Below are 15,900 nucleotides of genomic sequence, written 5' to 3' on the forward strand. Positions count from 1 at the left end.
TTTAACGTCAACTGTACCTACAGAAACTACGTTAATTGTCGTCGTGTTAGGCAAACCAACGTACATCCTTATCGATCCGCACCAAAATCATGGTATGCTTCCAAAGTTGGCTTGGCACCGACTTCAAACATATCAGTTGGTAACGCATAGACTTAAAATGGATAATATTTTATTTCATCCTTTTTGAAGTCGGTTTTCTTTTTTTTGTAAAAAGTTATTATCTTTTAATAAAGTACCTATGTTATGTCTACTGATTGACGGAACACCGCAAACAGCCTTGTTATTATTTTCTCTTTATTTAATCTTACATCTTAGGCTAGGTTTTTATTATATTGATAAAAAAGTAAAATACAAAAAGTTATGCAAATTATTCTTTAATTGATTTTATTTTGCAGGTGGACTGAAGAAGAACTGACATCTTTAAATTGGAATTATCTGCAATGCAAGACTCATCCGGATGTCATCGGCGAAATCATAAGATGCCTCAAAGAAGACAGCACAGTTAAGTCTAAAGATTCTGTGATCAGAGAATTGTACAAGCAAAATATAATAAACAAAGAGGAGTATGAAAAACTGTCTAAGTCTGAAGTTAAAACCGATAAGGGCGGTAAGATGAACAAAGAAATGAGGGATGTTGAAATTGGAAAGCTTTGTGAGCAACTAAGACAGGACGGAAAAACTAAATGTTTTGACTGGGTTCAACAAGTTCTACTTGAAACTTGTTACGCAAAATTGCAAATTGAGAAGAGGTACCGTAGCGAATGCGGCTCGACCGCGGGTCAAGCGGGCATCCATCAGTTCAAGTTGTTTAATCAAGGGTTCAATTCGCCAGTGATGTCTCCTGTGTCCTATCACGCTCTACGTAAGTATTTATGTAGTCTCGTTTTTTAGTGTTCCGTACAAAACTTTGTTCACGGAACACTTATTTTCTTTTAATTTAGTTCTATCTTTCACTGTGATCTTACAATTATATTAATGTTATGAAACTACACAACGGGACTTAATCGCGTATTTAAGTTTTAAGATTTACCTCCGACGTTTCGAGGACGGCGTTGTCCCCGTGGTCTCGGAGAAGACTGGCTTAAGTTGACATCAACATCTTCTAGCCGCGCGAGTTTTTCGAACTACCCGCACTTGGTCTTGCGCACTAGGGATGTCACTCTGTCGACACACAACACTAACGATATTTGATTTATCGACTGTCAATATTCTTTTCCGCTTACATTTACTAATGACTGGATTCCATGTGGATGAGATCTTAAAACCCTCGTCCCGATTAAAATTGCAATGTTTTTTGATTTCAATCGCTTCTCGCACTTTTCTACTGTAGAAATGGCGATCTGTGGAAAGGATTTTAGGGTTATGCAGCTCAATCCAGTAATAGTAGTCAATTATATTAATGTCGGCAACTCAGTGTGTGATATAGATACCGATACTAAGTGTATTGGTATACATACCACTCGTACAAGTACTTAATTATTCCTTGGTGGGTACGGTCGAAATCCTAAAAACCGATTTATTACATACCTACCTACATCGGTCAAAAAAATTCACTCTTTCAGTGTTCTTTACTGCGCGGTGCCAATTTGTGAGATAGGTATATATCGTAGCGACTCGATTCCTCAACGTCAAGCCTGTGACGAAGCCCGTTCAACTAACCTATAAACCTAACGACGTGTTGCATAGCGGAACCTATCGAACACTTTAAGCTGTAGGGCTTCCCAGGGAGGGAAGTTTTCTTAGTCACCATTCTCACCAAACAATGTTTTAATACTTTCTTTATTTTATAACTATCCCTTGATTCTTGAATGTTCTACATATTACTTATTCTATTTCAATTATTTTTCCAGTTCTTAATCAGTCTGTGCCCCTGGTACCGTGGAATTGTGAACAAGCAGCCATGTGCAAGGATTTAAAGTTTTTGCAACTGCTACATAAACTGGGATTCCAAATGCCGGTCGACACCGGCAAAGTATTCATAAGGATACCGCACGTCTGGTCAGCTGAGGTCTTGTACGAAGTGGCTGGCAGAGTCGCTGTTATTGACACAAGTAAGTTTACTCCTATTGACGTTAGGTTGACCTACATTCATAAATATAACGCGAAATTGTAGATTTTAGAATTACATTCAACAATTCTTCTTTCTGTGTCAAATGGCTCAAAAGATGCTCAGTAAAATTATGGAACTCTGTATGGAATATTGTCGAAAAAATGTGTTTTTCCTGAATGGACTCAATGAATGCTCCAAGGCAGCGTCCCAACAGTTTTTAGGGTTCCGTACCCAAAGGGTAAAACGGGACCCTATTACTAAGACTCTGCTGTCCGTCCGTCCGTCCGTCCATCCGTTCGTCCGTCCGTCTGTCATCAGGCTGTATCTCACGAACCGTGACAGCTAGACAGTTGAAATTTTCACAGATAATGTATTTCTGTTGCCGCTATAGCAACAAATACTAAAAACAGAATAAAATAAAGATTTAAGTGGGGCTCCCATACAACAAACGTGATTTTTGACCGAAGTTAAGCAACGTCGGGCGGGGTCAGTACTTGGATGGGTGACCGTTTTTTCTTTTGCCTTTTTTTGCATTATGGTACGGAACCCTTCGTGCGCGAGTCCGACTTGCAATTGCCCGGTTTTTAGGGTTCCGTACCCAAAGGGTAAAACGGGACCCTATTACTAAGACTTCGCTGTCCGTCTGTCCGTCCGTCCGTCCATCCGTCCGTCTGTCACCAGGCTGTATCTCACGAACCGTGATAGCTAGACAGTTGAAATTTTCACAGATGATGTATTTCTGTTGCCGCTATAACAACAAATACTAAAAATAGAATAAAATAAAGATTCAAATGGGGCTCCCATACAACAAACGTGATTTTTGACCAAAGTTAAGCAACGTCGGGAGTGGTCAGTACTTGGATGGGTGACCGTTTTTTTTTTTGCTTTTTTTTGTTTGTTTTTTTTTGCATTATGATACGGAACCCTTCGTGCGCGAGTCCGACTCGCACTTGCCCGGTTTTTTCTTAATACTTAGATTACATACCTGTTATGAATTAATAATTATATTGCAAATGAAAACTGTTGTTTAAAAACCGGGCAAGTGCGATTCGGACTCGCGCACGAAGGGTTCCGTACCATAATGCAAAAAAAAAAAACAAAAAAAAAGCAAAAAGAAAAAAAACGGTCACCCATCCAAGTACTGACCACTCCCAACGTTGCTTAACTTTGGTCAAAAATCACGTTTGTTGTATGGGAGCCCCATTTAAATCTTTATTTTATTCTGTTTTTAGTATTTGTTGTTATAGCGGCAACAGAAATACATCATCTGTGAAAATTTCAACTGTTTAGCTATCACGGTTCGTGAGATACAGCCTGGTGACAGACGGACGGACGGACGGACAGACAGCGAAGTCTTAGTAATAGGGTCCCGTTTTACCCTTTGGGTACGGAACCCTAATTAGTAATAGGGTCCCGTTTTACCCTTTGGGTACGGAACCCTAAAAAAACCTGAGTATATAATAGGTACCTACTTTTTGGGATGTTAATTTCCCGTCAGTGGAATTCTTCCTATATGCGTCTTACGTTCGTAGCGCTAAATCAGCCATTCTCAAAGTGTGTTCCGCGGAACCCTAGGGTTCCGCAAAGCCTCTGTTGGGGTTCCGCGAAAATATACTTGTTATAATAAGAAAAAAACCAGCTCTTCTATAGGTATATCTGGTCCACACACACAGTGATGAACGAAAATTTTTAATTTGGGGTTAGGTCAAATATTTCGCTTGCCGAAAGGGTTCCGTCACCAAAAAAGTTTGAGAACCGCTGCGATAAATGATACGACATGTGCATATAATAACTTGAAGTTTTGCTGCCATAAATCAAACTGTTAGAATACATATCTAGTAACGGTGACGATGGAAATTTCCGTTTTCGCCCGACATTGCAGTATTTGCTCTACTATATACTCGTATTTTATCTACACACATGTCATTAGTGCTCTATAATGCGTTCAGAAACCGTAGGAAATGACAAGCTTTATTACAACCAATTTTACTATGAGAACTTTCTTATCTGTGGTAGTAGGAAAATTTGTACTTTAATGTTCATAACGTTATAGATCTTTGTAGGTTATGAGTTTAAATTTGGAACATCAGTCAAAACTCAAGTAGGTGTCTATTCTAGTATCCATAGATATTAAAACAGTTATCGATACGAAACGTCAATTTAGTATGTTTTTTAAATATAAACCGCACGACATTTGATCTCGAGTGACATGAGAATAGGGACTTCATTCTTATGTCTAGGAATTAAAAAAAACTACGGATGTGTGACATGCGTGAAAAAAGTTTTCATTCACCGCCATTTGACGTACAGTTTATCTTTTAGTTAGTTTTAAGTATGTGTTTCGATAAAGTAGTGTATGTAACTGTACATAATTAGGCATTAAAACACTCGTGTGATCCTATTAAGAAACTCACTAACGTTCGTTTCTTAAACCCACACTCGTATTTTAATGCCTCTCATTATGTAGCAGTCACATAAACTACTAATGTTAGGTATGTAACATTTGCGTTTGCTTACCGAGAAGCCTGCGAGAGCTTTATTTATGCAAGTGAATTGCAATCAATTTGTACGTAACTAAGCGTAGTTAAGAAGCTATGTTAGTGAAGCTGTAATTGATTCATTTGTGTTACGCAAATTAACTATGTAAATTGAATTGTATATTGTACTTAACTCGTACACATATAAGTCTATAGCATACCTACGCTAACCCCGGAGTAATTAACAACGGAGACGCCATGTCTAAAATTTTCGGTACAAAATAGTCTGCCGTTTTTTGCGGGGGAGGGGCACATCAAATGTATATGTACGTCATGTCAGATAAACGTCAGTCCATACATATGGTTGACCATTGGCCGCCTATTTTCGACAGAGGGGAATGCCTGTTAATGGCGGCTCCATTGTTAATTACTCCGAGACGCTAACACACTTTCATTCATCTAACTAAAATATAAATAGCTTAACTGTGGTAACACAATGGAATCAATTAACTTTAGACTAATGAATACAGGTGCATGACTATGTACAATTTTTTGCAATTCACTCATGCATCTGTTATATACAGAGTGTTTGGTACATCGTTTGCCAAATTAAAACGGCAGATAGGTTGAGTCATTTGCTATCTTCTCTGGCCTAGAAATTTTTAATTTGGCGCACATTTTTTTTTCACTTCTATGCCAGTTTTTCGTAAATTTCAAATTTTTACTTGTGTAGTAGTAAAAAAAACCATGACCAATTTTGTTTTTCTAGACATGAGAAGATAGCAAATGACTCAACCTATCTGCCGTTTTAATTTGGCAAACGATGTACCAAACACCCTGTGTATTATAGTTTATACATACTAATAAGTACGTAATACTGTTTCTGTTATTGTAACTTGGGTAAGTACAGTGACAGCTGTCACCGTATCAAGTTTTACGGCTAGTTACTTGCTAGCCTTGCTAGTTACACTATTTAATAACATTTATTTGAGTGATAACTCTACTACGTTTTTGATCAGAATATCGAATATTAAATAACGAATTGGTATAATTTGTTTCGAAAATATCCCGCAAACAAAAATTTTTCTCAACTGTTTCACGCTAATCATATGTTTTGTAATTGTTTCAAGCAAAACTAAAATTCTCCGTCAGCGAAGTAACTAGTAGCGGGTCCAAGAACGCTATGCAGCAGTGCAACTCGCCGCTGTCGACGCTCACCAAGGACGGCCCTTCAATGATCGCCGCGCCAGAGAACTTCTATCAGATACACAAACAGAAACACCTCGCTTCTATTATGAATTTTACGCCTACGTAAGAAAGCTGCTTCTTATCTTTCTCATTGGCAAATTTACCCTCCAGTCTCCAGTACTCTTACCGCGACTTTACCGCACTCGTACTTGAAGGAATAAAGGGTTAGGTGTACCTATAGTATATAATTACATGTACTCGTAATGATTATGATAGAATAAACTTATTTAATACGAAGATTTAAAAACGTGACGCATTGTTTTCAAAAATAAGGAAAACTTTATGCTCCAAATGTGCCCATGGCTACGAAATATCCGACAACATGGAACATGATAGTTATTGATATACAGAGAAGTCTACGTTTTCATACATGGCCGCTTTACTTAAGAAGTTGTTAGACTAGTAGTATTGCAGATAGAATAATAAAGCACAGACAATATAGCTGGCGTTATTCAAATCACGTTATTAACTCGAGTTCAATGTATTACAGGCCAGGTTCGTCATTCCACACGGATGTTCAAAACGAGAGCAAACGCTGTTGGCTGGAAGTAGTGCAACAGTCTCAAGACCTTCAACTGACTTGTACCGTGGGAAGGTAAGCGAGCTATAGGTATAGATGTACTGCATAATTGTTTCCCATCGTATTCTCTCGGAAACATTCGTATTTGTCATGCTACTTCAGTCAACCTCAGTACATTTTGTACAAAGCAAGACACGTTCGTGCGTGTCCCCCAGAAATGTACGAGGTTGTGTTTTTTCACATGCAATATTACCCTAGGGTAATATTGCATTGTCACCCACCTTACATATATAATATGTGAAGTATCGACTCAATCGAGTAATAGGAAGTGAGTCTAATCTGCCTTGTAAGATTTGACCCGAACATACCTACATACAAACACTGGAAATTCAATAAAATCTTGTAAAAATAAACGTTGTATGTAAATTTGTTAAGTGTCCTGAAAAACGTGGAGGAGCTAAGTAAATCGAAGGAATCTTCGAGTTCGGCGGTGCAGCAGGCGGCCGCGCCCGCCGGGCCCGCGATCCTGCCTCCCAAGGGCTTCATCGCTCAGCTCGAGACCCACTCTGAGGAGTTGGAGGATAACAACAGGTAACATTCTTCTTTCTCGCGTTATCCCGGCATTCTGCCTCGGCTCATGGGTGCCTGGGGTCCGCTTGTCAACTAATCCCATGATTTGACGTAGGCACTAGGTTTTTAGCGACTGCTATCTGACCTTCCAACCCAGAGGGGAAACTAGGCCTTATTGGGATTAGTCCGGTTTCCTCACGATGCCTTCCTTCACCTAAAAGCAACTGTTACAAATATCAAATGATAATTTGTACATAAATTCCGAAAAACTCATTGGTACGAGTCGGGGTTTGCACCCGCGACCTCCAGATTGAAAGTCGCACGCTCTTACCGCAAGGCCAGGTCCAGCGCTTTTTTACAACAACAGGTAACATTGACTGGTACTTACTGTGCGGAACTTGCAATAGATAATATACCACTTCAACATAGAATCAGGCAATAGTCCTGTTTAGGTACGATCATTCGCTTTATTTTGATATGCAGACATGTCGCACTAAGAGTTGACAGAGTGGTTTTCAAAAGAGGTTTTTAATTTCATTTGTACGGTCGATTAATGAAAACTGGCACGAATGGAATGACGAAACCTTCATTATATGAGTGACACCTGTATCCTGTATATCTCAGCCTTTATACAGTCAGCGCCACCATTTTATTGGTTAATGTGATATTTTCATTCAGTCATTCTATTCGTGTCAGCTCTTGTGAATCAACCTGTACCCAATTGGTGAATGAAAACCGAACCGTACAAAAACTAAATTTTGGCGCCTTTCATCGAAAATGTTGGTCTGGGTGGGAGAGCAGATGACGGCATCTCCCCAATGATCCACCAGTTCCACTATATAAGCAATTCGTAGTCCCGTCAGTCGCTAACACGCATTTTTCTTAACTGTTATAGCGTCAGCGAAACTGCATCGGTCGCATCAGACCTAACCCGTATGTACGTTTCGGACGAAGAGGAGAAATTGGAGATAGCGCTACGGCCGGGCGTCGCAGCGAATGGTGTCGCCGGCGGCTCCGCCGGCCGCGCCGAGCGCTCCGCCGCCGAGCGACCCGGGGTCTACGCTCCCACTTTCTGAACAAAACCAAACACTATTCTCACATTCTATTCTCACGTCGATGTCCAGCGATTAGAATAAGTACCTATTGGCTATGTGCACGACGTTGGCGCCTCTTGGCGCTTTTCGGAATCGTTTAATTATTTGACAGTTGCCTTTTAACAGATTCGGTCTTACATATTATTTTGTGAAAACGATGACTTAGTAAGTTCGCCTTGAACTAGTAATTTTAGTAAAACGTGATATGAAACTACTTTGTGATACATAATGTGAACGTGATAGGTCGATCAGCACTGACTTTTGGGTTATGCTGAGGCGGGACCATTTCGTGGTAAACAATTTAATTTATTTATTTTATGTTAAAATTTCTATGTTGTTTTATACTTGTGTACATGTTAAGATTTATCACGAATAAATACGATGAAATTAGACGTTTAAAATGCTAATTCATCGCCGAATTTAATAGCGTAGGTATAAACCGGCACCTTGCCTAAAAGACAGGGTACCTACCTACTTGAAAATTGAGCCCTGGTGATTGGTATTATATGCCCTTAACTTTAACTCATTTGGGCTTGTCTAAATCATTTGGGCTTGTTTAAATATGTCATCAAAATTACGAATAGGTATAATTATACCGAACTAGTATATTTATGTTTAATTTTTATTCCCACGTTCTTTTAAAATAGTACACCTTCGTAAAAGATCAAGTCCTTTAAAAAAATGTAAATCAAGGCAGGATTGGCAACTTAACTACGTCTGTAGGGTAGGTGGGAGTTTCACTCAAACGCCAATGTCAACGATACTTTTATTGACTATGAAAACTTATACATATAGGTGCATACATTTATGGGTTCATACAAAACTGGTTACTTCCTATCTAACTTAATATCGAATAACAGACGGCAAGGTTGAGCACGCCTGTTACCGATGCAAATTGCCAAGGGACAGTCGGGAACCTATCGCCAAGGCACTAGCTAAACCTAGGGAGGTCAGGGAGAAGACTGCAAGTGGCTATCGAACTCCCGACCGAGACTTGAGACTACCCAAAGGACAGAGGTGTACCTATCGCTAAGGCAGTCGCTAGCTAAGTCATCTGATGCGGCGCGGGCTGCGGCTTTTATACCGCCCGGTCGGCGATCGTCGTGCGCGCTCGGTGCTCCTCGGTGGCTGGCCGGTGTGACGCAGTACTGTGCGAGCGAGAAAGTATTCAAGCCCACGCGTCGTGAGAATTAGTATTGTTACATTCTCCCCCTCTGGTACTCGGTAACGTCCCGTGAGAGTACCAGGATCAGTATTGTTACATTCTCTCCCTCTGGTGCTCGGTAACGTCCCGTGAGAGTACCAGGATCTGTATTGTTATAGTCTCTCCCTCTGGCACACGTATGTCTGAAGAGAGAGTAGGTACCAGGACTTGTGTAGAACGATATCTCCTTCAGTTTTCGCCAAGTTGGCACTATCCTTACAGTTACTGCCTGAGAGGGTGTTCGACGGAACCCTCCCCCTGGAGTGAAGCTGGTCTGAATAGCATACATCAACTGTATTGGTGTTACTGTGGATTTTCTGTTGCTACTATGACTTCTTGTTGTGTTGTTACTACCTTCTTTAGATGATTCGTCGTTTGCCTCCTTATTTATTTTGTACAGTCCCATTTTACACGTAGGGTAGTTTAGAAAAATTATGTAGGGTAGATGCAACTTCTTCTTTAAAAGAGTGGGTAGTTGTCATTGTTGAGCGTGACAGCTCACAATAATGTTAAAACCAAGGGACAGTCTATGAACCTATCGCCAAGGGACCTAGGTAAGTCTTGGAGAAGACTGCAGGTGGGCTATCGAACTCCAGACTCATTATGACTCGCCAAAGGACAGAGGTGTACCTATCGCTAAGGCAGTCGCTATCTAAGTAATCTGATGCGGCGCGGGCTGCGGCTTTTATACCGCCCGGTCGGCGATCGTCGTGCGCGCTCGGTGCTCCTCGGTGGCTGGCCGGTGTGACGCAGTACTGTGCGAGCGAGAAAGTATTCGAGCCCACGCGTCGTGAGAATTAGTATTGTTACACGTCATTTATTTTTAATCTCCCAAGAGGTGGTTTTTATTATTGTCTAAGTACTCTTAAGTTAAGTCATATGAACTAAGGTTATAAGCCTATTTACCAGCCAATAAGTAAATCTTAAGTTATTAAATTTTGAATCGAGTTTTGATAGACTTCAAATGGTGTCTGGGTATTAACAATGCTGATGTTTCTTATTTCACTACTTTTGTTTCTGTTTAGTAATTAACTTTGAAATATCCAAAAATCATTAAAATTTAACAGCTAATTCTTTATAAAATGTTTTTACAATTTTTTATTCTTGATGTATACCGAATCACCTTTCTTGTCTTTACAATGAACAAATGTCGAGCGTTATCTGTAATTTTACCGTAGTTAACAGTAGGTAATTACAATTACATTTAAACGGGCGAATAGTCATAATCCCCCATTCCGTCGGGTTTGTATTGAGTCTCTTTAACAATATTAGCCATACCTTCCTTATAGCACAATGTACAGTCACCACGCGAGATTGTTATGCCCTTTAGGTTTCTTTTATTTTATAAAAGTTTAAGACTAAACAATTGTTGAAAGTATACAGAATTACACATAAAGGGATGGACTCACTCACTATCTATTTTGTTGTGTGAATGTTTGGTTAATTAAATAATACATTCATAGGTATTCGTCCGAAAAAATATATTTATACCTATTCAATTTGCCCACCTAACATAGCACATAGCCTATAAGAATAATAATTTTAAAGTAGCAAGTAAGATGTTTAATAATGTCATTCGATGTTTGGGTGTTGTTAAATGTTCTTGTGTTAAGTTTTATAATTATATAATGAATAATGGTCAATTTTAATAAATTTGATGTAATTCGTTTACTAATAATTGCATTTTTTTGTTACTTTACAATTCCAATCTAAATAAAGTAAATAATCACAATAATCAATTATTTAAATGACGTACTGGTTATGAACATTTTCTAGTGCCAATTTAACTTGGTCAAATAGATAAAGCCAGGCATTTGTACACGAATTAAACAGACTGTGATATGACGAGATTAAAGGGCTTAGGTATCATGATTTACTATGCTTTTAAAAATTCTACGCTGGAAAACATAAATAATGGAGATTATTCCCGTATGTTGAGGATATCTTTTGAAGTAGGTGCGTTTCTTTCAAACCAGAAAGACTGAAGTACCGCTGACTTTAACGTTGTTTTAGAATATATGTCTGTTAATTAGGTGTATAATGACTTAGATCACATTTCAGTTTCACATATTCATGCAATTATATACATAATTGTTTAATTATTAGCCAAATGATCCAAATCAACGAGAACAGTTTCTACTCTAATCTGAGTCATATTCGCTTTTAGCAGTTAGTAATAATATGTGATGTACCCGTACCTTATGGCGGCTGGCGCTTACGCTATTATTAACACCGCTCTAATATCATTGCGGCGCTATGCGACGTAAGCGCCAGCCGCCATAAGGTACCTTTTGCCGTGGAACGTCATATATTATCTCACTCGCCTGATTAGAGAGCTTAGTTGGCGCTGACAGTGTCATGTCAACTTATTGTGGCCGTATTTTATATTAATTGTGTAAATTATTAATTAACTATAAAAACATTCTCTTGTAACGAAATTTATTTGAAGTTATTAAATTATGTCCCTGCCTATGATGCAGGAGGTCACGGATTCGAATTGTTAAACACACAAATCAATGCTCTTATTTGTCACAAATATTTGTTCCCGAGTTATGGAGGTTTACTATGTATCATATGTGTCTATATAAAAGTCTCCTACCCATAGTTTGGGGCTAGGTCGATCTGTGTAAGATTGTCCCCATTCATATATATTTTATTTATATAAATAAAATGTAATGTTTCCTTCGGTTCTTTAAGATAAATCTTCCAAGGTAGAAAAAAATAGACAAACAGGTGACTTTCGTGTGTTTGTGTGTAGTTTGACATGAAAGAGGCAATTTTAACTAAATAAAACTATTTTGACCAGTCGCTACTTTTTTGAATGGCGGGGCGAATGCTCATTGGCTGATGTAAGACTTTTTTGAGGAAGGGATAGTTGTCAGTAAAATAAGAGAAATATCTGAAGCTATTTTTCATTTTCAATACCTATATGTGACGTTCCACTGGAAAAGGTACCTTATGGCGGTCGGGGCTTACGTCACGTAGCAAGGCATTTGTATTGAAGCGTCGTTAATAATAGCGTAAGTGCCAACCGCCATAAGGTACTTTTACTCGTGGAACGTCACATATACTTCCTGGTTCCCACTTCCCACGTTGAACATGAATGGTTAAAATACAAGTCGGTTAAAAAAATCCACATATTTATTGAGCGGGTTGAGCCTATTGTCAACCGTGTTAAAATTCCGGGTCCTAAATATTAACGGCAATCTTGTTTCAATTGGAACTTTTACCTGATTAAGTGTATAATGCAGATCATTATGAGGTTAAGTAACAGCGGTATTGCGATTTAAAAAAAAACCTAAGCTTAATTGAACACATAAGTTTTACTCATCTATAAATTAAGTAGGTACATGTAGGTAGAACTGTAGTTCGCAAACTCGTAGTAGGAACGTTTGCGAACTAGATACACATTTTAACATTTCAGGTCACAATCATATTTAACGCATAACACTTACACATGTAGCAACAATTATTATTAAATTACACAACATACAACACTCACAGCAAAACAACATACCTATGTACCAACCTGACTTAAATAACTGATCAGTGGGAATTAATTATTCATCGCACTATCAAAAATATTAATTGATCGGCGTTACTAGGTACTATTTTCCATGATATGGCCTAACTGCGCTATACCGTTTTGATTCGTCGTAATTATGCCCTTCTTCGCCTGCATATGAATTATGTCCTTCGTTGGGAGCGCCGTAAGAGTTGCCTGGAGCGCCTTGGGAATAGTCATTTCCGAACGCCTGCTGATTGTTTCCATAGTTGAATCCGTCACCGACGTGTATGTGTTCTGTTAATGGTGCGTACGAGTGTTCGTGTCCTGAAGGCGCGTCGTAAGCGGGGGCTTGTTCCGCTTGGTAATCATCATGGGGTTTCGCTTCGCCTGCTTTCTTGTGGGCCTCATGATGCGGCCTGAGCTCTACGGTCCTCTCCTTAGGCAGCTGAATAACATGCGGCACATGGACGGGATATGGTTTATTGACATGAACTGGGTACGGCACTTTCTCTATCACCTTCACCGGGTATGGCACTGGAATCTTTACCGCGATAGTTTTGGTTATCTTTATTACTTTGACAGGCGTTTCGTGTGTTTCCGTGTGTTGTCCTAAGTCCTGTAGTTCTGTTTCGTAGTTTTCCACTGGGATTATATGGTGAGAGGCGAAGGTGTAGTATGCGCAGCACAGTAGAATTATAAGTTTCTGAAAGAAAGAAATGTTTATGAATAAAGTTAAATATTTCAAGAGCGCGAAAACTTTTATACGTTATCACAAGCGAACTAAAATCCCAGAGGTAGGTAACTTCTAATTCAAAGCAAAACTAATAAAGTAGGTAGGATTAACATAGAACTATTTTTTGCTAATTTTAGGTAGGTATATATACAGAGATGTGACTTATTTGAAATACTTGTATTTAAAATGCAAATACAAAATGCAAAATACCTATTTTGTATTTTGCATTTAAATACCTTTTGAAGAAAACTATTTTGTATTTTATTTGAAATAGTTTTTGGGACCTATTTTCTATTTTCAAAATACACCGCGTACTTTATAGTAGGTAGGTAATGTAGGTAGGAGTTACAATCTCTTCTGATGTTACAATCCTGTGGCAACTCTCTCATTCTTTTAACATGGAATTGTTGAATCTGTTTAGTATAGTAACGTCGCACATGAGCACGAGCGTAGCGAGTGGCTAAAAAAGTGGAATCTTGAGTGTTGCGAGGGTTTCAAGGCACGAGAGGAGAACAAACTTTTCTGCCCTGGTGAAACACAAACGAGACGTTTTCATCACACTAACGAGAGGCATTATACTAGCTGTAAAACATTACAAATTAATGCTTTAAAAGTTGGCCGTTAAAAACCATCATCCATACCTACATCCTACCGGTTATTATGAGCAAACAACTAGAAATTTGCACTTTAGATAGAGGATTGATTTCAAAGAATAAATTAAGAGTCTAAGTCTTTTCAACTCGGAAATTCCGAGTAATACTTTTTAATTCAGACTAGGTATTCACATTCACTACTCAGAGTACCTTTTATCGCAAAGTATTTGTATTTTTAAAAAGTATTTTGAAAATACCTATTTCGTATTTTGTATTTAAATACAAATTCAAAAACTATTTTGTATTTTGCATTTGAAATAGTATTATCAAGGAAGTATTTGTATTTTGTATTTAAATACTTTTTATAAAGTATTTTTCACATCTCTGTATATATATGAACCTAATCCGCAAAAAGGGAAGTGCCGTAAAATGTGCCTACTTTGCTCCCCACTGGATAATTGTGCTCCAACAGTTTTTATTTATATATATATATATATCTACATTAAAACTATATCATAAGCTCATTTTAAGTGTTACAGAGTGATCTAGCCTAATATGTAGGTATGTATGTAACCCAATGGCTAGGTCACCCATGTTCTTTTATTGATTTTTTTAGGTATTAGTTTTAGTTTTAGTGTTACATTACAACACAGTATGTATATTGTATATGTATGTGTAAGTATGTACACATGCCATTAATTTAAAAAAATATTTTTTAAATTCTATACTATGCTTAAACGATGATACCAGTACTTTAAAATAATTTACTAACCGTCATTTTGACTCTTCACGCGTACGTCCAAGCTCCTCCGAAACTGCAGAGTGGCAATAAAAGTAATGATTGGCTTATATATTGGCGCGTTCTCTGTGGCGAGCGGCGGTCTGCAGCGGCTGCGTTTACTTTCTTCGGCGGTCACTTGTTGCTAGTTCCGCAGCGCCGATCGCGGCGGTGCACCCATTGTCGCAACTTCCTCGCGCAATTCATAATATCTTTCTTAATTTATTATGTAACATTAAGTAGTTCATTGACTTTATTTGCTCCAGTTAGATAGGTGTCGTACCATATACGACATTGATTATTTGTAAACCTCTGTAAAACCTACGTATAGACGTAAGTACAGTCGTCATCAGATATAACAGAGCGGCCAAGGTGTTCACAATATTTGAACTCGCACTCTAACGCCCTGACAATAGAGGCGTGTTCGCCTTAGCCGCTCCGATAAATCTGATGCCCGCTGTACAATAAAATAGTAGCATAACTAACCTACATCACAATAGGAACAAAAAGTACGAAATTCGCAACAAGTGGCAATAAATTTTAAATCGACACGAGTTGCGATTTATCCATTCGCACATGTAATCGTACGTTTTACAGTACATATGACCCTTTAAATTTTCGACATAGTTACGTAATGTGCTCATTATCGCACTAGTGTAAACATTTTTACAGTACATATGGTCCTATTTTCCCGCACTAGTGCGTAAAATAGCACTTTTCGCTCGTATGTCAAAAGTTTAAAGGGCCATATGTACGGTAAAACGTTGTACGACCCACGTACGAATAGGTAATTCGCAACTCGTGTCGATTTAAAACACTCCCTTGGTCGTGTTCTAATTTATCGCCACTCGTTTCGAATTTCCTTTTTTTCGCACTTGTATCGTAAATAACAATAGCGCACGCGCACGAGCACGTCTACGTACACGCAGCCGAGTTCTGGCCTTCATTCGTGTCAGGTAGGGTTATCTGTGCCTTCCTCTCATAAAGTTATTGGACACTTTCCTGTTTAAAAACTTCATTCTCAAATTTCAAATTAAAAAAAAAATTGATTGACTGCCTAACATATATATTAGGCAATCTGTGTATCACCGATATTTTTTGGGTTCCGTACCCAAAGGGTAAAAC

General features: G+C 38.6%; 3 protein-coding genes across 5 annotated transcripts in view; 2 read left to right on the forward strand and 1 right to left on the reverse strand.

The window, feature by feature from the left end:
- Nucleotides 1-12,067, forward strand: part of LOC134663678 (protein timeless-like) — a 34,202-nt gene extending 22,135 nt beyond the window's left edge. For 2 of the 3 annotated variants that reach the window (XM_063520124.1, XM_063520123.1), the window contains 6 exons: nucleotides 396-862; nucleotides 1,851-2,051; nucleotides 5,658-5,838; nucleotides 6,266-6,370; nucleotides 6,731-6,886; nucleotides 7,761-9,018. In XM_063520124.1, the coding sequence (XP_063376194.1) occupies nucleotides 396-862; nucleotides 1,851-2,051; nucleotides 5,658-5,838; nucleotides 6,266-6,370; nucleotides 6,731-6,886; nucleotides 7,761-7,941 (1,291 nt within the window). In that variant the 3' untranslated portion in view covers nucleotides 7,942-9,018. Of the gene's footprint in view, nucleotides 1-395; nucleotides 863-1,850; nucleotides 2,052-5,657; nucleotides 5,839-6,265; nucleotides 6,371-6,730; nucleotides 6,887-7,760; nucleotides 11,352-11,447 lie in introns of those variants that run through there. The other variant, XR_010098164.1, reaches the window with a different exon arrangement.
- LOC134663691 (chromodomain-helicase-DNA-binding protein 9) overlaps nucleotides 1-15,900 on the forward strand; it is a 275,973-nt gene that overhangs the window by 114,008 nt on the left and 146,065 nt on the right. The gene's annotated exons all lie outside the window — the stretch shown is intronic.
- LOC134664136 (uncharacterized) lies at nucleotides 12,468-14,986 on the reverse strand. The gene is made up of 2 exons (XM_063520726.1): nucleotides 14,770-14,986; nucleotides 12,468-13,374 (listed from the first exon to the last, which is right to left on the reverse strand). The coding sequence occupies exons 1-2, from the start codon at nucleotides 14,773-14,775 to the stop codon at nucleotides 12,772-12,774; spliced, it is 609 nt and encodes a 202-aa protein (XP_063376796.1). The 5' UTR covers nucleotides 14,776-14,986; the 3' UTR covers nucleotides 12,468-12,771.

Source organism: Cydia fagiglandana, chromosome 4 (genome assembly GCF_963556715.1).
Source record: "Cydia fagiglandana chromosome 4, ilCydFagi1.1, whole genome shotgun sequence".
NCBI lineage: Eukaryota > Metazoa > Arthropoda > Insecta > Lepidoptera > Tortricidae > Cydia > Cydia fagiglandana.